The sequence below is a fragment of the Aspergillus novofumigatus genome (assembly GCF_002847465.1).
Source record: "Aspergillus novofumigatus IBT 16806 chromosome Unknown P174scaffold_12, whole genome shotgun sequence".
Classification (NCBI taxonomy): Eukaryota; Fungi; Ascomycota; class Eurotiomycetes; order Eurotiales; family Aspergillaceae; genus Aspergillus; species Aspergillus novofumigatus.
In genome coordinates, this window is record NW_020194285.1 from 279,810 (window position 1) to 303,192 (window position 23,383).

Sequence of the window (23,383 nt, forward strand, 5' to 3'; positions counted from 1 at the left end):
TGTAGTAACACACCTTAAGGAGAAAGATTTCAGATAACTAGTGCATGTTAATAGACTAAGATTACTCTTTGTCTGATTGACAAACAATAGTATTTGGGTTTAATCAACATTGACTGTGACTATTGATTGGGCCATGTTAGCCATCAAATCTACTATAATAACAGAATGTCTAGATGATCATTTCTGGCATAGTAAACATGATAGGCATATTCTGCTTGACGGGCCGACAAAGGAACAAAGTTGATTAGCAGCCTATGGGATTGGTTGAATAACATTCTCGATACCTAGATTGTGTTTGAAAGGCTGCCTCTAATACATTCAATGAGATACAGGATCCGGCCACGAAAATACAATCCACTATTGCAGTACCAGTCCTCTTGCAACAAAAGCTCATGTAGCCCAAGGCAGAAATATGCCCAGTCGATTTGTGTCCCTGCTTTAATTACGTCTTGCACCTCGAACACAAGATTAGGGTTGCAGCGCCTCTGCCAGTATGAATTGGGTAGTTTCCATTGGAAGGCCTCCAGCACATTGCGAGTGTCTTGGATTCTCTCGCGACAAGGTGGACGGCTCTGGTAGATCGTATCAACGATCATCATTATGATTTCGACAGGAATATCACCAACGATAGAATGCAACTTCACGGCGTGGCTGAGGGTTTTCTTGTGCTTCTGAGTAGCCATTGCAATTAATGCTTGGATATCACGGATTATAAGTGGACTCTCGGACAAGTGTATGCGGTTAAAGTCTGCCGCATATCTGGGACAGTACTGCTTGATCCAGGGTGCCGCATTGTCATAGCATGGATAGTCGTCAGTGTCATGGGATAGGTCCGGCATCCAAAGTGTTCGGTCAGCAGCTCTCCAATATATCTCGATAGCCTGTGTGAACGCGCGCAGGTCCTGCTTCGCAACGCCGTGTCCCAGGAACCGATCAACCAGTAGCCAGCAGTGTGGATGCATGACATACCCAATACGCGCACCCTTTTCTCTATTCCGTTCAGTCTCAAAGAGATTGGCCATATGAAAATCCATGTTCCATCTCTGACGGGCCATTATGGGCCCAGGAATGGCCAGCGCCTTATCTGAATCGATCATTATGCGGAGCTGCTTCCTGCCGTCCGACATGAGGTGTGGAGATATTCCAGATATGGACAGGCGGCCTGGCTTTGGATCATCAAGGACTAGATAGAGGTATTATTGCGTAAGGGCGGGCTCAGCTGAGGATGGGAAACTAGTTATAGATGACTTACTTGCACGGTAAAAACAGGACCACATCGGGAGGTCTGTTTCCAGATCCAAGTTTTCAAGCTCGGCTGCTGGCACAATGAGGCTCTTCCTCTTGTTGAATTTTCGTGCCGCCCATGCCCCCCAGTCTTTATGCGCTCTTCTTAATTGATCTCCCATGTATAAGGCACACTCGATCCCACACAGTACGCAACAGACGTATGGGTCCCCATCGATGGGCATTTTGGGAGTCGTTGTCAGAAAGCAAAGGAAAAGATGGAAATGCAAGACTTATATGGTTATGGTTCAAGTGAATGACGCGGTATTGATGGAATAACTCAGAATGTGGTCTATAATGTCATGATGATCCTATTTAGTGATCAAACTACTTCCTACTAATGCCTCACTTTGCGTTACTACGCTACCAACGGACAGTGGCAGGAGCGCGAGGTTACTCTCTTACGCGGCATTTTCGTTAATGAGGTGAAACAGCATGAACCGGGTTGGATAGAAGTTTTCAACAAGAGCCAGACTCAAAGAGACTACAACTTTGCGGGCAGAACTGCAATTTTATCCTTTGCCCGGCGTATCAATGAATGGATCGAAGGTGTCGTTGCTGGGAAAAACAATCTTCAGAGCGTGTATGATAGGGCATATGCGATTTGAGCAGCCACTAGGCAGCTAAGCCCTTGATGGGGAGTATTGCTACTATTGCTGCTGTATGAGATGAAGACATGATCCTGTCAAAAGTGGAAGCTAGCGCATAATGCATTCATAATCAGGTTGAAGTGATAATTATTCTGAAATGAATCTAATTATAAAGGCGATCTGTTCATTATCCAAATTTCTGAGACGATAAATGTACGTAAATAACACCTCTGTTTTTCGTCACCATCTTAACCAAGTTGACGCAATGCAAGCTGTTAGTTCAGGTTCCTTAACTCTGTAGCTTTCTCATCATCCTCAAATGAGCGAGCTATGGAGGTGATTGTTCATTTTCTCCATTGGGAACCTATGGAGATAGATAGGAAAACATTTGTAGACTGTCAGGATGCTTAGGATCTTTCCACAAGGCCAGAGTTAGCTGCTCACAGTAGGAAATGGCACGCCTTTTAGGCTCATTTGGCGCAACTTTGAGTTGATGTTGGACTTGGCAAGTTATAGAGAGCATACCTAAGTATTACCTTATGTCTTTTCGTAGTAGTATACTTCTATCTATAAACATACTCGCTTTTGTGGGTTTCTACTACTAAAGAGTATAGTCACAAGGTGAGGAGATGGAGCTCTCAATATATCCTCGACTTTGACGGGAGGGATATCGTCTTTGCACATAGATTGAACTCCACCACGGTGAAGGATTGCCCTGTGGTGGTCAGCAAATAATAGAAATGAGACCATGCTCCAGCACATATTGATGACGATGGCTTATACAAGGGCAGGGTAGAGGAAACCCCAAGAACCACGATACATATCGCTCGAAGTACCCAATCACCCTGGTCGTCACAGGCATGTTTTCGCTTCTGGTAACCTGTGAGCAATCATCGTTAGCCTCTTAAGTTGAAGGCTCCATGTGTTTGAATGCCATACGGTCTGACCCCCAGCAGATCCCAAATCCCCAAAGGCGAGGGAGCGCGATATCAAGGCAGCCTCACAACGAAGCTTCTCATCAACGTTTCCAGGATAAGCGGATTCTCCCACTTTGTACGGCAGAGGAAATCGGATGAGGACCCGCTTAGCCGAACATCTGTTCTGCTTTTCAACATAAAGCGGGATGCAAACATTTGCCGTGTATCCGCTCCCTCACTTCACCCAAGCGACACTGGTTGGCTTGACCCAAATGGTCTGACACAAGTTCTGCAATGTCCTTGCGATGACTGTAGAGAAATACAAAAACATATTTCCGAGAATCTGGATAAGATAGATCGAGAAGTATTGCCTCTTCCTGCTCAAGCGCTTCTTTTAATGTTGTAGAGCCCCGAAGGAGCGGAAGGCTTGATGCCTGACTAGTCATCACAGCATAGAGTCGGCTTTTTGTAAGTAAACACAGGCGGGCAATCAATTACTTATTCAAGAATGAAGCGAATAGAACAATGTCAAATTGCTCACACAATGGCATAGTTAGCCCATAATTTGATGACTATTAAGAGCGGATAAGATTGTAGGATCTTCTTGACCACAGGACTATGTATTCATCACGTGATTATATCATGAGTTCGTCAACATCTTGCTCATCGATTGTCCCATGCTGCAGAAGGAGCCTATGCCTGTTCTGTGTGCAAAATACCCTCGGCATAGCCAATTACAACCCGACCAAGGGCATGAACTTCTTGAAGTACCCTTACGATGACCGTTGACTTGATGAAGCAGCGTCAGAGCCTTTGAACAATTTTTGAAGAGAGTCAAGACACTCTCAGACTCCTGCACAGGTTTGGCGAATGAAACACACATAAGATTGAAGAAGAAGAAATACCAAATGTGCAGGAATTGCACAGAAGACGGCAATATCAATAGGAGCCTAGTAAGAATTTACGTGTCCGCCTCTCATACCATCCCCCCTCCATAGATAAACAGGTAAATAATGAAATTGCTTCAAAGGTACTACATAGAGTCCGTTAGATTAGTCTCAGCGAAATCCGCCATCAACTGCACGCCCTTATCTCGATTATCACAGCCATAGTAATAGTCGACGCTGACCATACATCCATTCCCAAAGTGCTTGGTCCCGCACTTTCCACAGCCCCCAATATTGCGGATATCCTGGTAGGCCTCCCACATCTCGTCCCCAGTGATCTTACAATTGTTCCCATTCTGATCCGTGCCTCGGATTTTCACGGAGCATCCGAATCCCGCGTTATTTGCCCAGCAGTTCCCGGACAGAGCGAGTGCCTCTGCATTGGATGTGTAAATCGTTTGGCCGCGGTTCATCTGGTTGACTGCCTTGTCGCACCACTTGACGTTGGTGGTACTGCAGAGCGTCTCGCCTTTGCAGTCGTATGGTGACGACCCGGTGCAGAAGGCCCCGGCACCTGCCGTGCTATCATGCCATTCGCTCGGGCACGGGTGGAAGACGTTCGTCAGCGGCCCGTAGCCCTGAGCCTGGACGGAGAAATAGCTAGAGTCGGTGGTGTCGGTGCCGACGGGGAGAGTCCACGTGAAGGTATAGCCGTCACGTTTGACTGGGGCGGCGCCTTTCGAGGACCACGCCCAGGGGTAGTTGGTTTGTCCTTCTGTTAAGTTGGCACCACTATACTCGTACAGGACCTCATTCTCGACCATGTAGTGCGTGCAGATGAAGTTCCCGGCGTTGAAGTTGATTGGCCATGCTGGCATTTGGCAGTGCGTGTCCGGGTCTGTAAGATAGACGCGCATAAAGGCGTATGGGACGAGGAAATCGGCCTGGATAGTGGTGGAGGTGGCAGATTTGCTGACTCTGACGTTCGTTACCGCCTGGTTATTGGGCAGGCTCTGTGTAGTTGCAGCCACGGAATTCGAATCTCCGGTCTCCTTTCCGTCCGTCCCGATAGCCCGTACGGTGAAGGACATGGAGGATCCTGGGCTGATGTTGCCGATTGTCACCCGGGACATTGTACCCGGGAGGCGAGCAACTTCGTTCCCATCGCGGTATACCGCGTACGCGTGTGGGGGCTCTCTGTTAGAGATATCCCACTTGAGGCTCACGGAGGAATAGTCAGAGGCGGTCACTAATAATGGGCCTGGTGGAAACGCAGCATGGCCGCCGGCTGGATACGGGGTGGGATCTGCAACATCCGGTCCACCACCCTTGATTGTGTCCGTAATGGCTTTCATATAGGCTTCATCGGGTAGGGTGTCGTACGGGTTGGGGAGAAGGTCATTCGTAATGTGGATAAGGCCGGCTCCGCGCTTTAGGGCCAGCGCGGCGACCTTTCCCGCGTCCGCCTCCGGTACGCCGTAGATAATATGCCAGAGCTTGCGCGGGTCCTTGGGTGTCCAGCCAGGGTTGGGGACGTAGTTGTTCATGTACGTGTCGTAGCTCTGCTCAAATGTCATGAGCGTGTCGGCACTGCGATATCGTCAGCCTTTCTCTTTCTGGGCGTGCAGTGGATAGATACACACCTATGCTCAAAGCACTGTGGCATTGTAGCACCGGGATTAAGCACGGTAAAAGCTCCGGGGTGTTTTCGCTTCGTAGCATCGGTAATAAAACGATACAAATCTGCATACAGATTGTCTGGCCCACAATCGTTCCATCCCTCGTCGAAGAAGATGCCGCCGATCTTGCCGGGGTACAGCTGGTACCACAAGTCGACGTCAGTTTGGATCTGCGAGACCCAGTCGGCAAGGTCGGTCGAACCAAGCCGGGTCTCGAAGGCCTGCTGGCTTTGACCTAGATACCCTGTCCGTACATAGCCAAGGATTCGTTTCCCCGATGTATGGGCCCGGTTGATGACCTTTGCCCAATCCTCATTCACCGTGGTGTCCGGGCCGTTGAGGACGTTGGCGACTAGGACACTCACCTTGCTTGATGGGTAGGCAATCATGCGGTCCCAAGCGACTGGGTCCGCGAGCGGATTGACGTACGATGCTAAGGCGATTTGTTCTAAACGCAGCGATATCAGATTGGTTCCTTTTCTTTCCTGTCAAACGACCTGTAACTGCTAGGGGCAATACGTACGGCCGTCCCCAGCCCCATTATTATTCCCATAGCTGGGGCACGAGTCCAAGGTCAACGTCTCGGGGATTGCAGGAAACCCATGATCTTGCTCGTTCTTATTGACCATTTCATAGATGACCAGCGAGGCAATGAGCTCGTGCAGCAATATCTGGGGATGGAAAACACGCCCGTATCTAGTCATCATCAACGTTGAGGTCTCTCGCGACAAGCCAAAGTCTTTGTCTTACCCGTCTGGGAGTAAATTTGGAATTGTCAGGCCAAGGACACTGGCACTGTTGACTAGTTTCACGTCAAAGGAGGCAATAGAAGCAGTGCCAGCGTCGGAGATAAAGGCCTGCTCTGAGAACTTGGCATCTGGATCCATCAGACGTGTAATCTCCGCGAGTTGGTTCACGGTGCCTTCAAACGTTCCTTCGAATGGCTGCTTGTCGCTCCGTTTCCAGGGATTTGTGCCGAAGGGGTCCATCGTATTCAGCTCGTAGAACATGAGACCAGTTCTGTAGATGTCAGTATAAGCTTCGTTTGTGGTTTGAGATCGAGCACTCACCTTGTGTTGCTTTCGACTGTTGATTCGTCGACACCGTTTTCACAGAACCGGCCATTGAAATGGCCCACCCAAGAGTCGTAGTCTACAAACTTGACCTGGGAGCCGGCTCTCTTGACTGCAGCCGACTACAGAGCAGTTTGAAGTTTTAGTAATGGCTTCAATAGATAAGGAAAGGTATTAAGACGAACAATTTGCGCGTTGGCGGCATCGACAAGGTCGTTCATTATCTTCCGATTAGCCCTCGTCAATTTCTGTGCGCCCTGAAATAAGCTGGCTATTTTCTGGCGGATAATCAGTAAGTATTATGGCAGAAAGTATTTGTTCTATGACTACTCACATATATAAAGGTTGACCAGCTAACACTATCACACGCCGGTGATAGATCTTTCTGCAAAGAACTTGGCATACCTGTATAGACACTGTCAATAATGCCCCAGAAGGACCGAACAGTATGGCAGTTACCCGGTGTAGTAAATCATCCCACTATCACTTGGTTAGCATTCAGACATCGATGAGGGTATTGTTACTGACTCTGGACTTAGCTTTTTCTTTGCTGCCTCAATAACAGAATCCAAGCTTCTGCTGAAGGTATTCCCAGCAATGATGTCTCTTGTGCGAGCCAACTGCTTCTCACAGCCATGACCTAACGAGTCCCAGTCAAAATTCGCCGCCCATGCAAACTCTGGGTGTTTCAGAGCCGCTTCCTTTGCCGACTTCACTGTCTCTGGGGCCAAGGCGGCCCATCCAAAGATACACTGGTTTAGGATGCTTGAGAGCTCAGCATCATTACCCCCTAAGATCCCGCTCACGTCAGTTCAGTTCATGGAGTGGGACTTCACATATATACGTACCGACTGATAGCAAGATGACTTGCTGGCTCCCGCTGATTTGAGGGATCTGTTTGTCGAGGACATCGGCTGTGACTGCACCAGAGCAGGACACGAACTGAAAAGTGCATGCTGCTGGGTCGCCCAGCTGTGGATCGTTATGAATGAGATAGGGATAGGAGTGATCATAGCGACTGCAAGCCCAATCTTCAGGTGGACAAAATATCTATCAGTCAACATAGTACATCCTTGAGTCAGGGAGAGATTGATTTACCGGCATCAGTTTGAATCCGGTTACCTGCGCCTATTCCAGCCGAGTAAGAGTCGCCGATGGCGGCCATTCTCGTGATGAATGAAAGATCTGATTGATCGAAATCGGCAGTATCTCTCGCCATGAAGTGCTCGTAGTTCATGCTTGCATTTCCTCGCCCATCCCAGTATACAAGGGGATTGGCAAGGGCGCAACTCCCAAGGGTAGCAATGGCCGCCAGGCCATGCCATAGTTGCCCGTACATATCGAACAGAGGAGGCGCGTAGGGCGGGAGACAGACGAGAAGGGCAGTACAATTCAGGACTTCACAGACATGAAAGACTTCTTATAACCACGTTCATGGTCTGAGACTAGTCTTGTGGAGTACGCCCTTTCGGTTCGCCTGACTCGCCTCCCCCTTCCTATCCATGAGAACGATACTACCCCTTTCCTCGCTGCTACCCTCGCATCTTGAAAGGTCAGACTAAGTAGGAACATGAACTATAGATCCACCGTGATGCACATTTTCCTGAACAGCAGGTATTGGCTCATGGCTGCCGCACTTTCCGGTCACGAATTGACTCCTTCCAAACTTGGTTGCTACGAGCTGCTGGACTGAGATACAATCGTAACCGAGAAAACCCAGTTGGGACGCTAGGCGATGCCGTCGAGAAATTAATATGCATTTCTCTTGATCTCAACCGTAACTAACGCACGAGGCATGCTAAACCAGTGGATTCACTGCATTGGTAAAAACGCTGCTCGGCGGCCGTCCGATGAACGCCGTTGGCGCTAGGATTCAGCGGCGCTATATTAGTACAAGGTCTACCATAGCAATATCTGTGCCTTCGTAGCGCACCCACACCGGTCCCACTGCGGGTCCCGCGATGGTGGGAGCACCTGGCACAGATACCTACTTTCGACAAGTAGCACTCTATCGTGTGCCCAGGGTCCTTCCATCTGACTTGCCAGAAGGAGCCTTAGCTCTAGGTTATACTGATATCCCGTGTTAGATTAAATTTTGCTGGTTTAGAATGACAAATACTATACGAGTGATGATAACTTCATTTTCTGTATATATGATAGTGTACTCAAGTTAGTGCTTTATGGTCTGATCTAGATTCGACGATAGTTTGTAAATATAGCCTCACGTATTAAAGCTCTGTGTCACTACTATATGAGTAGCACCCTATTGTGCGGCTAGGGCCCTTCCATCCATACAATACTAAGACCCTCGCAGTGGATCAAGAAGGACCCACGGCCTCATTTCAGTACGAGTACCGCATGTTAGGTCGAATTCAGGCTGATTCTGAATTGACAAATACCATGTGGGCTACAGTACCCGGGATTGAAATGCAACCTTCTGAGTCATTCCCTCATTTGACGCTAAGCATATAGCGTATATTGCTGTTGGTTTTGGAAGAAACTGTCTCGGAGGACGTATACTATGGTAGTAGTGCTAGAAGCATGGAAGGCCCCGCTGAAAACGCCTGTTCGGAGATGTCCTAAAGGACGCACCATCCTGGGAGAAGACAGCCTAGTGCACCGCATTCTCCATTCTGAGGCTGGCGCTGGCCGCCAAAGGAAGATGGTGGGAAGTCCGAAGCGACAAATTGAAACCCCTTCCTCGCTAGTACCATCCGGTTTATAATCGGAATTGAGCGGCACAGGGCTTTTCTTAAATGGCAGTAGGCTTGCTGATGAAACTCACACTGTGAGGGAATCATATATATCTGCCGGATTGTCGTCGTCCACTTGTGCATGGGTATATAAAAAGCTCAGCTTTCAAGAAAAAGAAAGACGTACTTCAAGCTCTTGGCTATTTTCCTTGCGTGAGTCCCCTATGCTACCCAGCAACTCACATAGTGGCTCATGTATTTCCAGCTTTGCGTCGGTCACAGTCAACTTGAGCGCTCGCCTTTAACAATGCTCTTCCCATCTGTCCGAAATACCAGTCTTTTAGTGCTTGGGGCCTTGATTGCGTTCAACCCTATACTCAGTGGTGCTAACGATGTTTCGGTACCTAAGGACCCGCTTGGCCCGCTCAAAGTCGCCCTCGACTATGGCCTTGCAATAAATTGGCCACAGGAACAGGACGCCAACATTAAAAATGCCAGGCGCAATTGGCAATTTAGCAGCCACATCGTGTTTGCGAATCCCGTCGGGAATTCTGATGAGGCGAACCCTTCCATCTCAGACGGGCAGCTCTGGCAAATCGCGCGAGATGCGGCCGATGAAATGACAGTAGACCGAAAGCAGTATGGCATCATGAGAGATCAGGCAGAGCCCACAGCGATGGGAATTCTAGCCTGGGGCAATGAAATAATCCTTGCCTCCTCTATGAAGGGAGCGGGCAGTTTCTCCTATGACTTTCTGAACGGCGACACGCCTGTCGGCAGACGTCTTCAGCAATGCCAGATAGTCTGGCGAGATACCAGCCCACCTGAGAGAGTGAATCAACTACACGACAACCGGGGTAATTGCGCAGAGCCTATGGCGGCCCATCTATACTATAAAAATAACAATGTCCCCCTGAAAGATCGAAAAGCGAGGGTTGGCACATGGGTCAAAGTCCAGCGTCAGGGATGGAAACAGATAGATCCATCTGGAACTGGTAGGGAGGTAAGTAACTGATGTCCTCATCAGTATGTCGTTTTCAAAGACTAACTAACAACTGTGCAGGATGTTTGGGGCTGCAATCTTTTCACAGCAGATCAGGGGCTCAGGGTCTTAGATACAAACACGCCGCCAGAGCCGTACACGCTGGCGAATCTTGCAGGAGGCCCGGTCAGGATCGACCAGATTCAGTTATGCGGGGGTGAACCGAGAGTGTTTTTTTAGTATCAAATAGTGGTCTGAAGAGATATCGGTGGCAGAAACTGGAGCTATAGTTACATTTGATCCGCTCACTTGACGTCTTGCTTTATAATTTGAACCTGAATTCCTGCCTGGGCACCTATGTCTCTGAGCCCCTCTATCAATCCATTGTCCCAATACTGCACTTCGTGTGTCATCCTCGACAACAGACGAAATCCTCGGAGGCGAGGCGTGAATCTCTTCCAGTCTTGTAGCCATGATCGAACAGCCCTCAATAGGTATTCAATCTCGAACTCCCATTCCCATTCCCATTCTCGCTGGAGACATAGCTCGTCAGTGAGGGTCAGCCATTCAATATTTTTTGGGAGTGCTTCCTCTAGGCTAACTACATTTGGCTCCGATGGAGAAAATCCAAGCAGAAATGGAATTGGAACTTCCAAATTTTTGAGCCTATGGAGTCCACTAAAAGCTCTAAAAGACCCGCGGAATGTGACCTCTGGCTGTTCAGGGGCTGATTCTGAGAGGTCTGATAATGCCATAATAGATAAGTCCGTCAAAGTTGCTTGAATGTGAGATAGATCTGCGGCGATTTGGTCCAAATCAATAATATCTGTGACAGAATGATCTTTAAGATCTGGGCGGTAGTACCACTCCCACTGAAGCTTCCGAAGTCCTTGAGTGACTGATAACACTTGACCAAGAGGCCCTTCGCGTAACATCTTCAAGTCAAGCGATGCGAGTTTTGATGGATTTGGTGGATATTTCCAGGGCCACATGAAAGTGGCAGCGGGGTTGTCGACTAAGGTCATTATCTGTTCAACCGACGGCAAGTAGAACAGGGGCAGGACATCTGCCGTGTTCCTGACATTTGTGAACCTGCGAATGTTGATACCAAGGTCGGGATACACAACTGACACATCTTTGAGATGTGTAAAGGAAGGGAGATGGCTATTTGGGGACTCCTCACAGAGGGCCGAACGGAGAATCATGCCCATGAGGCGGCTTTCTCGGGCAAAATTCTTGCCTAGATAGAGACCCCTCAGACAGGGGAGCTGTGATAATAAAAGTGTGACAAACGCATCCATCGTTCCAGCGCGCAACTCTTGGATCCACTCTTCAGCATATGGAGTCCGGATCCTTTCGATGCATTTCACTAGCTCGTCCAAGACGACCTTAGTGACTGTGAGTTTAGGACTTTTCTTTCTATATTCCCACAGGACGGGATCGAAACAGTCCCCATTGAGAACTATAACTTGGACAAAACTGGCGAGCTCGGGCCTGTGCACAATGGTTCGCAAAAACTGAGCGATCGGGGGGTTCTGAGAGTCTGTCCATGTCCATTGGATCTGGGTGTAGAGGAACGGCTCAGTGATCAGGCGGAACCTTTTATTGACAAGACATAGTGCATGGAGTTCAGCAGATGATAGTAACTGGACGACTAAGTCCAATATTTCTGTTGGGAAGCTGTCTAGACCAGATGCTGCTTGATGTTCCTAGGGATATTAGTAATAACCTTGAATACCTCCATTAATCACATACAGGTTTCATTGCCAAGGTTGCGAGCCTCACTGCTCATTTGTGTATGCGCACCCAAAGAACACTGATAAACTGGCACGTAGGAACTGATGGATAACAAAAACTGAAAAGTGGTGAGAAAGGTGTCAGGGGCTCTAAGTAATTGTTGCTGTGACTCTGACCTTTGAAGCATCGTGGCTGTTGATTAGGCCCTACGCTAGTAACTAGTGTCACTAGAGCGACCCCTCAGATTCAACCTCATTCGTGGATTTCAGCAGTCAAACTAAGTAAGATCGCTCTTCTTTCCTAGTCGGAAAAAATCAACTAAAGGGACTACTTGACCCGCCGAGTCAGTGGACTCCATGGGGACGTGTGGGGGTAATGTCGTTGGGCCAGCCGGATTCCCGACGCATAGCGGGCCAGGGGTTTTCAAGGTTCTTGGCAAAATCTCGGAAGAAAAGGGTAAATAGCTTTTCAAATTTCACGAGGCCGGCTAGACGAATCCTTTTCGAGATTAAGATTCAATTTTTGACCCGGAAGCTGTGTCTTAGGAGAGGAGAGGCGGGAGGGACGAAGGTGATAATTCAAAGTCATAGTTGACATTCGTGTCAACGGAAAATATCGAGATACCGAAGCTCAACCCACCTACATATCACATGAATTAAAGGGTGATCAGAGAGGATGGAGAGATCTTCTTTATGGCAAGGGCAAAACTTACGCAGGAGGCTACAAATCACATGAAAACTATTCTTCGAGCTACTCTCTTCCTGTTCAATCATCCTAGGCCAGGATCAGTCATGGGATGGGCATAAAATTTGTGCTGGAGGCAAATTAATTCTCAGGTATCTCCTATCTCCATGCCAAACTAGGGTCTCGGGCATTTCAGGAATAGAACTGATAGAGTAGTGATTTAGCCAAAACAATACGGGTTACCATGCAATTGCCAATTGGTCTATCGGATGAGCGTTTATAAGCGGAACTGAGCCCAAATTAGCACTGAATTAGGAAAATGCCGCATATCTAGTAGTATTAAATAAAGCGCCGGTGCCAACAGTTTCGGAGAATGGGCCTGCTCCTATGGGCCAAGGGTGGATCGCCAAGGCTCTAAACGGACCGGGGTAGTCATCCACAATGATAAGGAACGAAGAGGATTGGCCCGGAAAACAAGACTAGTGCCAAGCCAAGAAAAGCAATGGCTTAGCGAAGCTTAGTCCAGAATCTCATCAGCATCTAATTGATCATGTCTCACACCAATAGATTTATCTGGGTACCTGGACCAAGCTAGTCTACTGCTGCTAGAGCATACATTTTGATTGCCACATGAACGATTGTGGACCCTCATGCGCTTTTTCCAACGGTTGGCTGCTAGGATGGTATCCAGTCTGTGCTGCCTGTTAATTGACCTGGTGGGTATCTCTACAGCAGTCGGAGCATCGGGAATCCAAAGAAGCGGATCTATATTAGATGATTTATGGAGCATATACAGGGATCTCGGTTCGCTGATACCTCAATACTGATATCCCGACCTAGGTTGGAACGCTATTTCAAGGTGGCAAATACTATACGAAACAGGATACGTCGGGAATCTCCGAATCATTATAGTTACTGCTCTGTGCCACTACTCGTGCACTCTATTGTGCACCTGGGTGTCTCTCTCCTAGACTTTTCTATGAGCTAAGAAGAAGCCCTAGCTCTACATAGTGTATACTAGACGCTAGTATACCATGTCAGGTCGAATTCGTGCTATTTCAAATTGACAAATACTATACTAAAGTGAATAGCAAAAGAACAGATGTAACCTTCCGAGTCACTTCTCTCGTCTGGACCAACATCTATCATCTATTGCCGTTCATTGGCAGGATCCTATCCTATCGGGGTATCCTATGGTAGTAGCACTAGGAGAAGTGTTTGCCGCGATAGCACTACTAGTACTATTGTACGGTTTCTACCCCTATTGTAGAATAGGACTGTAAGACAGACTTTTTTAGACTGAGAAATAGAGACTGGCAAGTATAGCAGGAAACCTACAGCAGCCATGCTCTAAATTGGCGCTGAGTACTGGCTTTGAGGGTGACCGGCGGCACACTACATCCAGAGTATTCTAGGTAGAAACCTCTCTTCCCCTGGTGCGCATTATGCTTATAGTGGTATAGCAGAGAATTCTACATCATGGTTTTCCCCTAGGCTTTTTCATCTCAACCTTGTGATCTGGTGCGCATTTAGCGAAGGTTTATGATCTTAGCGAGCGAAAGCAACCTCAAGGGTCCTGTGGGCATAACACTCGATTACAGCCTTGCAAAGAGTTGGCCGCCATCAATCGATGATAGAGGCGCGGACACAGCGGAACTGGTTTTATAGCAGCCATCTCACATTCAAAGAGCCAGTTAGCACGATCACTGATGGCCAACTTTGGCAAAAATGGCAGTCGATGCATTGGACGAGATCCCCGCTGTTCTGGCCCAGTACGGCATTTCCAAAAAGAAGACTTATCCACAGTCATGACGGTCCTCGCTTTCAGCAATAAAATCATCCTAGCTTCTTCGATGAAACGCGATGGTACTTCCACGTATGAGTTTGGTGGTGGGAATAACCCAGTTGCCAGGGCTCTTCAGCTCTGCCAGGCTGTTTAGAAGGATAGATCCAATCTTGGTGAAGACGATGAACTTCCTATCCACAAAAATAAGGGTCACTGTGGAGAGCCCATGGCTGCACACCTGTATTATGCTTCGCACGCGACTCCTTTAGCCGAACAAAACACAAGAGTTGCTATGATTGTGTACAAGACGCGAGCTCCACCATGTGGTACCGGTGCGACGGTGAGTGAGACCGGCTACCCTTTAATTCGCAACTCTCGCGCCGCAGGACTGACAAGTTTGCGCTAGGACAACTAGGGATGCAACTTGTTTGTTGAGCAGGTGAAGATGAGAGTGGTGCACCTCAATATTGGCAAGACTCCCAATAAGCCCTATGATTTGAGCACTCTCGCAGGGGAAACCCGAAGATAGACCAGATCCCAGTATGTTCTACGCCCACTGTAAGCCAGATATTGAGCGTCTTATTTGTGGATGCGTCGAGCCATTTGACTATGGGCAAGTGGCTCAAACGGGCGAGGATAAATATCAGAAAATTTCAAAACCATCCAACTCGATTAGCTCGAGTGGAACTCCTGCGTGAGTGCCTAGCTCCCTGAGTTGGTCCCTCATCCTAGGGGACCATTCATTGTTGTCATTCCAGCTTAGTAGCAGAGTAATGCCACGAAGGTGCGGCGTGCATGCCTTCCAATCCTTCAGCCATGATTGAAGCAAGCCTAGCATGGCATCATCCGTCCACTCCCAACTAGGCAATTCGTCTACCATTCCGTCTTCATTCTGCAGCCTCAAGTCGTCCGTGATGGTTAGAAATTCAATATTCCTTGGGATCACATCCTGCAATCGTTTCGTCATGCCCTGCGCGAACCCCACCAGAAATGGCCAGGGGACCTGAAGTCTCTTGAGCTTGTCAAAACCGACCATCCTTTGCAACGAGCCCACTATCTGTATGCCAGGAAGAAATTGGTCACCGCCTCCTAAGCCGCACTCGGCTGAGAGGGTCAAATCCGTCAGAGTACCTCGAACACGAGATATCACAGCAACAATCCAATCGAGACTGACGACAGGCGTAGTGAACTTGTCTCTGACACCAAAATCGTAATACCAACGCCAGCGAAGGGTTTCAAGGTTCTGGGTGAGTGCAAGCAGTTCACCGAGACACGCTTCCCGCACAATGGTCAACTCAAGTGATGTAAGCTTTGATGGGACAGGTAAGTGTGCTGCAGGCCACGTAAATTCCGCCGGGTTCTCAATCGAAGCTGACATGCGTTGGACACTCGGCAGATAAAAGAATGGCAAGATATCTTGAGTAGATTTGACCTGAGTAGTTTTGACCTTCTTATCGCGGGCCCAATCCTGACCGTCGGGTTTGATGAAAGAGACATCGCGGAGATGCCGAAAGTCGGGCAGGCCATAATCCACGGGCTCGCAGATCGCTGATCGGAGAACCATACCGACAAGTGCACTCTCTCGAGTGAAGTCGTTGGCAAGGTACAGATATCTCACGTTTAAGAGCTGTGCTAATAGAAGAGCAACAAAAGCATCTATAGAACCTTGGCGCAATTCCTGTATCCAAAGGTCGCTATAGGGGGCTCCAGTGCCCCGGATGAATGCGATCGGTCGGTCCAGTTCAGCGCCAGAGACCGGAAGTTTAGGAATTTTGAATTGAAAATTGTAGTGATCATAGAGATTGCCATCAAGGTGTACAGTTGTAATGTAAGCAGCTAGCTGAGGTCTGGATAAGAGTGTCCGTAAGAGTTGAGTGATTGGTGGAGGACGGTCAGCTTTTAGCCAAGTCATCTGGATTTCTGAGTAGAGGAATCGCTCAGCAATTGTGCGGCACATTTTATTAACAAGACATAGTGCATGCAGTTCAGCAGATGATAGAAACTGGAACACCAAGTACAATATGTCTGCCGGGCAGCTATTTATACTGAATGCTGCTTGTTTCTAATGACATTAGCAATAACCCTTCAAAGTACTAGTCATGACAACATACAGGTTCCATTGCCAATGGCAGCATTGGTGTAAGTTCACTATTCTTTCCTGTATGCATACACAAGAAGACTGAGAATCCGGTACATGGGAAGTTGGGAACTGCTGGGATAGAAAAACTAAACAGCAAGAAAGGTGTTGGGGAGCCTAAGCGTTAGTCACTGTAACCCTGGCTTTTAACTAGTCCTCCATTGCTATAGGACTCACGGCTTTAGTATGTACAGAAAAGGTTCAGTAGGTATTAAACCATAAATTAATTTTAAAGATTATAATACTTTTTTAGCAATGCCATCTTCCCCCATGGACAAATATTCCCAGCCCTGATAGATTTCCAAGATGTATGGTCAGGAACCTTCGTCCCTCCCTGCCACAGTGCATTTAGGGTGGCATAATCTTGCCAGATTCGAGAGCCCCTGAAGCTAATACTTTTTTGTTCATAGGTCAACAACCGATAAGAAGTACTCATTGCCTGCAGATGAAACAATAAGAAGCCCAAATGCATGGGCCAATGTTTTCCTATAGTATGCATAGCGGTTCCACTCGGAGAAACAAGCAAGGGCTAGCGTGGCAGTCAATTATCTCGTGGATTTACCATCAGTAAAGCACTGTTTACTGGTATGCTCCCTTGACCGGTTGATAATGCATTATGGTAAAGAAGGCCGAGGTACATGAGTATGTTATTATGACCACCATAGAGAATCTAGCAGTACCAACCATTTCATAGCCTACCCTCGAAATAACATAGCTTGAGTTATCTTCTTTTCACGAATAGCACCGGCAATTGCCAGACTCTGATATAGTCTCACTTCATTGAGAAGAGGCACAAGCCAGAGGAGAGGATCTATAGCTCCAATAAGATCTTGGTTGGCTCTATGACACTGTGGAGCGTATCGACATTGTTTCCAGCCTTGAGATGCCTTTGACGGACGAATGTTGACATGCCGCCTGGAAGTCAGCGGTGAAAATCAGAGAAGAGCTACTATCAACTTCGGAGTTGCAATCTAATTACACCTCCCACACGGGCAGATCAGATCCTCCAAGCCCTGAAAGGAAAAAGCAGCTGGAACCAGGCCGATGCTACCTTCTCATGCACTATATTGCCGAGCCAGAGGTGCAGATGCTGTCAGGAACATGGGACGAGTTTCCACATGATCTCAAAAGCACAACTAACTTCTACCGGGACTTGGATACCTCGCATTGTGCTTCCTAGAGCCAGCGTCCATTACCGCGGATAGGATTCTGGACGATAGACTCAAATGGAGTATTACAACTTTCCATTCAGCCTCTCACTCTTCGCCTTCATCAGTTGGAAAATCCTGGTATCCTGACTAACATCGGTCGTAATTTAACTTACCCATCAACCGACTCATACTGCCTCGATATCTTGTCCTGTCACGACAGCCGTAAACGGCACCAGCTTAACTCCATACATGATGAGGAAGACGGACGTGTCCAGGTGCCGAACCTGGCCATATCGCGGGCACTTCTTCCTCGCTTCACCGAACGAGACCTCCGCCACGGACCTTTCTTCTACAGACTCGCTGACCTGCATCCAAGCAACATCTTTGTCGACAACAAATGGCATATCAAATATCTTGTCGATCTTGAGTGGGCAAGCTCACTTCCAGGTGAGACCTTGCGCCCTCCGTATTGGTTGACCGGTCATGCTGCAGACGACATCCTTGGTGAACGCCTTGACACTTTCAACAAAGCGCACGATAAATTCATGGAATTTTTCGTGGAGGAAGAGAAGCGATAACCGCCTCTATTCATAGTCAGCGCGTATCGGCAAATATCATGAGAGAAGGCTGGAAAGTCGGGAATTTTTCGTACCTCCGAGCCTTGGGTAGTCCCAATGGCCTATTCAACATTTTCCATGACCCATATCCAGCCAAAATTCGCACCATCGCAGAGCGCTGATCAATCAGACATCTCAAGAGCAGTACCCGAGTACTGAGCTGTGTATACCAAGGATATCTTGGAGGGAAAGTTGGAAGACAAGGAGGTTTACGAGAATGAGCTACTTCTGCGTTTCCAAAATGGTTCTGGCGGGCAGCTGATACTGAGGTAGAGCAACAATTCTCATTGAATCCATCCACATCATCAGAATTCTTTCAGACTGACACAACTAACCAACAAACTGAAAAAGAGACGCCTCCTCGATGTGCTTGACGCGCTCGGTCTCGGCATAGCTTGCCTTGAGGACATTCATGCTGTAGTAGAAAGCCCCGTCATGCAAGACAAACATGCTAGGCAGACCGTGGGGAATCAGAGCAAGACAGTCATCAGGCTCAGGACGAAAGCCAAGGCTGTACCATGTTGAACAATGCGCGCACGAACTGACCCTGGAATGCTGCCGGCATTCCTCTTTCAGGTACGGCAAAAGATCATCTTCCATGACGACGGTAAGGTACATGCCGTCGCTTGCGCGGATCTGCGTCCTTCCTTCATGTACTGAAAGCTGAAATGGGATTCCGGCGCTGTACGGATTGCCGCCGAAGATGAGCTTGCCGTTGAAATTACTAGCATCGCCATACCAAAGGCCGTCGCTAGTAACGGGATACAGAGCAAACTGCTTATCGGGATGGTAGAGGTCGATTCCATCCGCGGACACAGGATGAGAGGGATCCATAATAGGCTCGGAAAGTGATAGAATAGGAGCACTGTCAGCACTATCAGCGCTGTCGGTCCTGTCAGGGTCCTCGGGGTCGATCTGAACATCAAGTGCTTCATCGATATTGTCTGTCCAATGCCCTCTCGAGAGAGGTACTGTGACCCACGGCAGATGTGAAACACGTTGTCCTTGTAGATGGGATGACTGTTAAGCCGGCCAACATATGTGTGATCTCTGATTATGTGGGTTTCATCTTCGGAAAGATAAAACAGGCTCCCATTGCCATGGTAATCACGGTGTAGAGTGAAGCCGTCGTCGGCATAGCGAACAGCGAGGTATTTGCCAGTGACTATGAAACGAAACGGCCTGTCTAGTGCCTCGTCATCGGGATTGAGTTGTTCTTCTGCCATGACAATCTGTTATCAGAGTCAGAGACTCTGGCAATCTCATAAGTTGCTCAGTAGTTACTTATGTTGGAAAAGCCGGTTTCATATCTCGGTTGGGTAGTAGATAGACCGGACAGAAGTAGATGTAGAAATGTTTATATACACAATGTGGGTCCCAGGCAACCATGGGATTTCATCTTAAGGCTCAACCCCACAGTTTATCTAGGTACGTACATACTGAAATAGAAAGGAGATAAATGGGTGCGCCAGCGTTTGATAATGCCATCATCATGAGACAATTCTAATTCTTATAAATATAGTCACCGCACCATTCTAAATATCCCGTCTCTATGTAGGAATCAACACCCGTATGACCACTCCAAAATGGTTAGTACAGAATCTAGAAGTGATGGCAAGATCTGGGCAAGTGACGACCTGGAGGGTCTCCCTCCAACCGTGAATATTTACCCATGGGAAGGGCCCCGATCATTTCCAGACCATCGTCAACTCAGAGCTCCAATGATTCAGAGATCCGGAACGCTCATCCCCCTGGGACTGGATAGTCTTCTCTAACGTCTCCGAACCCCTTGTCGAACGCGACTTCGAAGAAGAAACCGATATGAGCAAGCAGTAGAAATCATATAATCGCTCCCTTCAACTCCTCTTCATTGTGATCACCAGAGGCACTCCCGAGCATACTGAGGCGACGCAGACTTTCAATTATATCCTGAAGGAAGCGGTCGATCGGATGTGACTCTCGACTGCCTTGAAGTGTTTCCTCAGGCACCATGATTCGAGGAGATGATTTGGGCGAAAGTACACCTGATAATGGCTGGGGTCCAAGACGTCCGACGGCCGGCCGTTCTCGAAAATGGCCAACGGTTGTGCTAGAGGTTGGAGTCTCCCAGGGGAAATCAAAGCTGGAGGAGGACGCGCGTTTCTGGCTTGAGGAGTCAGAAGGCGAGGTCAAAATCTCCCCAACAATATCAGTGGGTCGACGAATTCCGGAGATCGTGCTAGAAAAGTGGAAGGTCAGGAACGGAAAGCCAGCAATGGCACAGAAGGTGACAGTCTGGCGACAGAATCAAGACATCTTGTTCGATAACGAGGCCCTCGTTATTGAAATTGAGGATCTCTTCTTGCGAGAAGCAGACAACCCTCTGGAAGTCAACATTGAGTTCGACCAGGGTAGTCTGCGGCGTCTTGCCGAGAACATCTGGCTGGAGCAGGGTTTCATGGAGTAGTCTAGGGATCCGGGCTTCTTCAGGTCCTGGGAAAGCCTCATTATGCACCAAGAGTGGTGCGAGCTTAACGCCTCGATGTTAAAATAAGCTGGATTACTAGCAGGGTAGAGTGTCAGAATTAGACCACTGGGCTAAATGGAACCATGACGGTACGTCCTCAGCTAGTAGTGATATCCAAGCGTGGATGGTATGGCCAACTCTGATAGAGCCCCGAGAGAAAACAGAAAGAATCGAAGTCAGCGGTCCACTGTGAGGCGACCTTTTTAAAAATGAAAGAACAGCTGTGAACCAACGACCACCTGGATAGTGACATTGAACAGTAGTGTACGGAGTAGTAGTATGCTGATGCATACATTGCTTTAGAGATCGGCTAATTTATCACAGCATGTCATAATAATGGGTATCAACATTGCAATTGTCAAATGCTCTAGTAACAAGTGCAGAAGCATTCTCTGGAAGCAAACACCGCCCATTTCTATAAGGCTACATAGGAAAAAGGTAAAGGCATCGGTCAAGCCTCTTCAAGTCCCATTCCCTTGCCGATCTTTCGAATCAGTGCCCGCTTCAAGAACGCTTCACGCGCCAAACTGCGCGTATGCCGCGACCACGTGTCAACGCCGATAATTCCTTTGACCAAAGCAGCTTGCAGGGCGTAAATAGCCTGCTGGATTCCTCGTTCTTCAGACACGAGGTCATAGAGCTGCTTACCAACCACGGTAGGGGCGACGAGAACCTCATCGATGGGCGGCAGAGCCGATGGTGCTACGTCTGAGCCCGAGCTTGAGGCATGGGCTTGAGCAGTGGACGAGGAGATGCGTGCCTGCGCGGCTGCGATCACGCCGTCTGCACGGTGTAGGGATTGCTGGAGAATGGAGGTGTTGGACTGCAGAGTTGAGTTGAGAGAATTGAGAGACGAGACCTCGCCTTGTAAGGTGGCGATGGCGGCTTGAAGGGACTGGGACTGGGAGAGGAGGGAGTGAGCGGCGGATTCGGACTGGGAGAGGTTGGCTTGAACATTTTCGGCGAGGCTCTTCGACACAGCTTCCAGGAGGGCGTCCTTCTCAGGATTTGGCGGGATCGGCGGTGCGGGACCCGTGGGCGTGAATGAGGGGAGTTCAAGCTCGAAGGGTGAGGTCAGGAGATCCGGTGTTTGTGTCTTTGGTTTCGGCGCTGGCTGGTGGGCGGGAATTGGCGGCTGCGCTTGGCCATGAGGTAGAGGCTGCATGGCCGGCTGCGGTGGCTGCTGGTACCGAGCACCATTCTGCTGATACAATGAGGGATGTGCAGGAGCTTGTTGCACAGGGAACGGCGGCTGCTGAGGTCCTCGCGGTAGGCTGGCAGGCGGGGGACTTCTGGGCGGGACACCGTCGCCTGGCTGATGTGCTGGCCCAGACATGTACGCTGGGATTGCCTGGACAGCATTGTAGTGTTGTGGTTGTGACAACCCATACGAGCCCGCTGTCCCTCCAGGTGCACCACTTCGCTCAGGAGGGTACTGGAAAGACCGGCTGGGGATATGACCGCCCGTGTTCGCATGGAGTTGCAACGATTGACGTCGTAGATCTTGTTCCTTTGGCGGTAACGGCGGTAGTGGAGGAGTGTTGTACCTCCCGGCTTGTGGTACTTGCGGTTGTTCAGCAGCGGCGGCCTGCCCTGGCTTCGGAGGAGGGGGCGGTGGCACCTGCCCAGTCGGCTGCGGCGGAGCGGTTTGAGGGGTCGGCGAAGGTCGATGCGTGGACGAACTTAGCTCTGGGGGCAGAGGAGGCAACGGGGGCGGTGTCTGCGTAGTTCCTGCCTGTTGAGGTCCTTGCGGTACCTGTGGTTGTTTGTACTTGACCGGCGGTTCCTTCGCAAAGACCTCCCGAAGAATCATCAGGAAATCGACGAGGTTTGATCTCTGCATACGAAAGCGTAAGTCAGTCAAAGCTCACCGGGGAGAAAAGTCCAATGCAAGGTATCAGGCAAACGAACATCCCATGCCTCAGCCCAGTGTGCGAGATAATGGTGATACACTCTTCCTTCCAGCGTCACATGCTGCCCTACTCGAACGGCCATGTCCTGCGTCGGAGTTACATAGACCATCGGGGGTTCGCGAGGATAAGTGTTCGGAATCCATAATGCGATTGGAAATTTGTAGACGGTGCCGCGAAATGACACCGGTATTGTGCCGGTCAGTTGGAGGAGTAAGGCAGAGAAACCGGTTTCGTATGCTACAGGATGAACGACCATCGTTAGCACCAACAATCCCAGGCTGAACACAGTCAAAGAAAAGAAACAGTCAATCGCGCTGTAACACATAACTTACTGTACACATCTGTCCGCGGCGAGAGTGAAGGGTATTGTGCGAGGACATTGGCGACATGGTAGTAAGTGCGATTGGGATCTTGGTAGGTTTGCTTGGGATCATAGTGATCCTGGAAAAGTCAGTATTTCTCTACGATGGGAGAATTGAAAGAGGGAACGAACCCGAGTCAACACACTGTATAGCCAGTTCAATGTCCTCTGCGGCACTGCAGCCATGTCGAAGGGGCGGATACAGGAGCTCGCATGGTGGGAAGTTGTCATGTCAAGAATGCTCACCCAAGCTAAAGGTGCTCTCCATCTTCCCCGCATCGCGTCTTGGCTGGAGCCATCACCGCGATCTACATGTGGTACCTGTGGAAGGCCAAGGGCAGCTTGAATGCATCAAATATCGAGAAAATACCGGTCATAATAATTGA

General features: G+C 48.9%; 9 protein-coding genes across 9 annotated transcripts; 3 read left to right on the forward strand and 6 right to left on the reverse strand.

Annotated features, from left to right (window-relative positions):
* Window positions 1-284: 284 nt before the first annotated feature.
* On the reverse strand, window positions 285-1,469 carry P174DRAFT_380013 (uncharacterized protein; the record flags this gene model as incomplete). Its single annotated transcript, XM_024822948.1, has 2 exons — window positions 285-1,183; window positions 1,253-1,469. The coding sequence occupies 2 exons, from the start codon at window positions 1,467-1,469 to the stop codon at window positions 285-287; spliced, it is 1,116 nt and encodes a 371-aa protein (XP_024677333.1).
* A 2,355-nt stretch (window positions 1,470-3,824) lies between these two features.
* On the reverse strand, window positions 3,825-7,769 carry P174DRAFT_425759 (fibronectin type III domain protein; the record flags this gene model as incomplete). Its single annotated transcript, XM_024825317.1, has 11 exons — window positions 3,825-5,268; window positions 5,322-5,805; window positions 5,881-6,053; window positions 6,108-6,377; window positions 6,428-6,552; window positions 6,616-6,708; window positions 6,799-6,835; window positions 6,890-6,910; window positions 6,959-7,220; window positions 7,279-7,461; window positions 7,529-7,769. 11 exons carry the CDS (start codon window positions 7,767-7,769, stop codon window positions 3,825-3,827), a joined length of 3,333 nt encoding a protein of 1,110 aa, XP_024677334.1.
* Window positions 7,770-9,376: 1,607 nt separating this feature from the next.
* P174DRAFT_464929 (uncharacterized protein) lies at window positions 9,377-10,345 on the forward strand (the record flags this gene model as incomplete). Its single annotated transcript, XM_024830478.1, has 2 exons — window positions 9,377-10,126; window positions 10,187-10,345. The coding sequence occupies 2 exons, from the start codon at window positions 9,377-9,379 to the stop codon at window positions 10,343-10,345; spliced, it is 909 nt and encodes a 302-aa protein (XP_024677335.1).
* Window positions 10,346-10,410: 65 nt separating this feature from the next.
* On the reverse strand, window positions 10,411-11,869 carry P174DRAFT_425761 (uncharacterized protein; the record flags this gene model as incomplete). Its single annotated transcript, XM_024825318.1, has 2 exons — window positions 10,411-11,814; window positions 11,861-11,869. 2 exons carry the CDS (start codon window positions 11,867-11,869, stop codon window positions 10,411-10,413), a joined length of 1,413 nt encoding a protein of 470 aa, XP_024677336.1.
* Window positions 11,870-14,334: 2,465 nt separating this feature from the next.
* Window positions 14,335-14,841, forward strand: P174DRAFT_464931 (uncharacterized protein; the record flags this gene model as incomplete). The annotated part of the gene is made up of 4 exons (XM_024830479.1): window positions 14,335-14,460; window position 14,521; window positions 14,582-14,652; window positions 14,728-14,841. 4 exons carry the CDS (start codon window positions 14,335-14,337, stop codon window positions 14,839-14,841), a joined length of 312 nt encoding a protein of 103 aa, XP_024677337.1.
* Window positions 14,842-14,955: 114 nt separating this feature from the next.
* P174DRAFT_464932 (uncharacterized protein) lies at window positions 14,956-16,413 on the reverse strand (the record flags this gene model as incomplete). Its single annotated transcript, XM_024830480.1, has 2 exons — window positions 14,956-16,367; window positions 16,395-16,413. The coding sequence occupies 2 exons, from the start codon at window positions 16,411-16,413 to the stop codon at window positions 14,956-14,958; spliced, it is 1,431 nt and encodes a 476-aa protein (XP_024677338.1).
* A 2,052-nt stretch (window positions 16,414-18,465) lies between these two features.
* On the reverse strand, window positions 18,466-19,543 carry P174DRAFT_446248 (uncharacterized protein). Its single transcript, XM_024828534.1, has 2 exons — window positions 19,200-19,543; window positions 18,466-19,173 (listed from the first exon to the last, which is right to left on the reverse strand). Exons 1-2 carry the CDS (start codon window positions 19,441-19,443, stop codon window positions 18,548-18,550), a joined length of 870 nt encoding a protein of 289 aa, XP_024677339.1. The 5' UTR covers window positions 19,444-19,543; the 3' UTR covers window positions 18,466-18,547.
* Window positions 19,544-20,207: 664 nt separating this feature from the next.
* On the forward strand, window positions 20,208-20,731 carry P174DRAFT_455387 (uncharacterized protein; the record flags this gene model as incomplete). The annotated part of the gene is made up of 2 exons (XM_024829318.1): window positions 20,208-20,659; window positions 20,716-20,731. 2 exons carry the CDS (start codon window positions 20,208-20,210, stop codon window positions 20,729-20,731), a joined length of 468 nt encoding a protein of 155 aa, XP_024677340.1.
* A 312-nt stretch (window positions 20,732-21,043) lies between these two features.
* Window positions 21,044-23,228, reverse strand: P174DRAFT_516358 (putative endosomal sorting complex protein TSG101; the record flags this gene model as incomplete). Its single annotated transcript, XM_024832322.1, has 4 exons — window positions 21,044-22,560; window positions 22,635-22,873; window positions 22,969-23,077; window positions 23,130-23,228. 4 exons carry the CDS (start codon window positions 23,226-23,228, stop codon window positions 21,175-21,177), a joined length of 1,833 nt encoding a protein of 610 aa, XP_024677341.1. The 3' UTR covers window positions 21,044-21,174.
* Window positions 23,229-23,383: the final 155 nt, after the last annotated feature.

Coding starts and splice junctions, on each gene's coding strand:
- P174DRAFT_446248 (XM_024828534.1), bottom strand. CDS start 19,443: ATGGCAGAAGAACAACTCAATCCCGATGACGAGGCACTAGACAGGCCG. Junction 19,174..19,199: donor CAACGTGTTTCACATCTGCC/GTGGGTCACAGT, acceptor CTCTCTCGAGAG/GGCATTGGACAGACAATATC.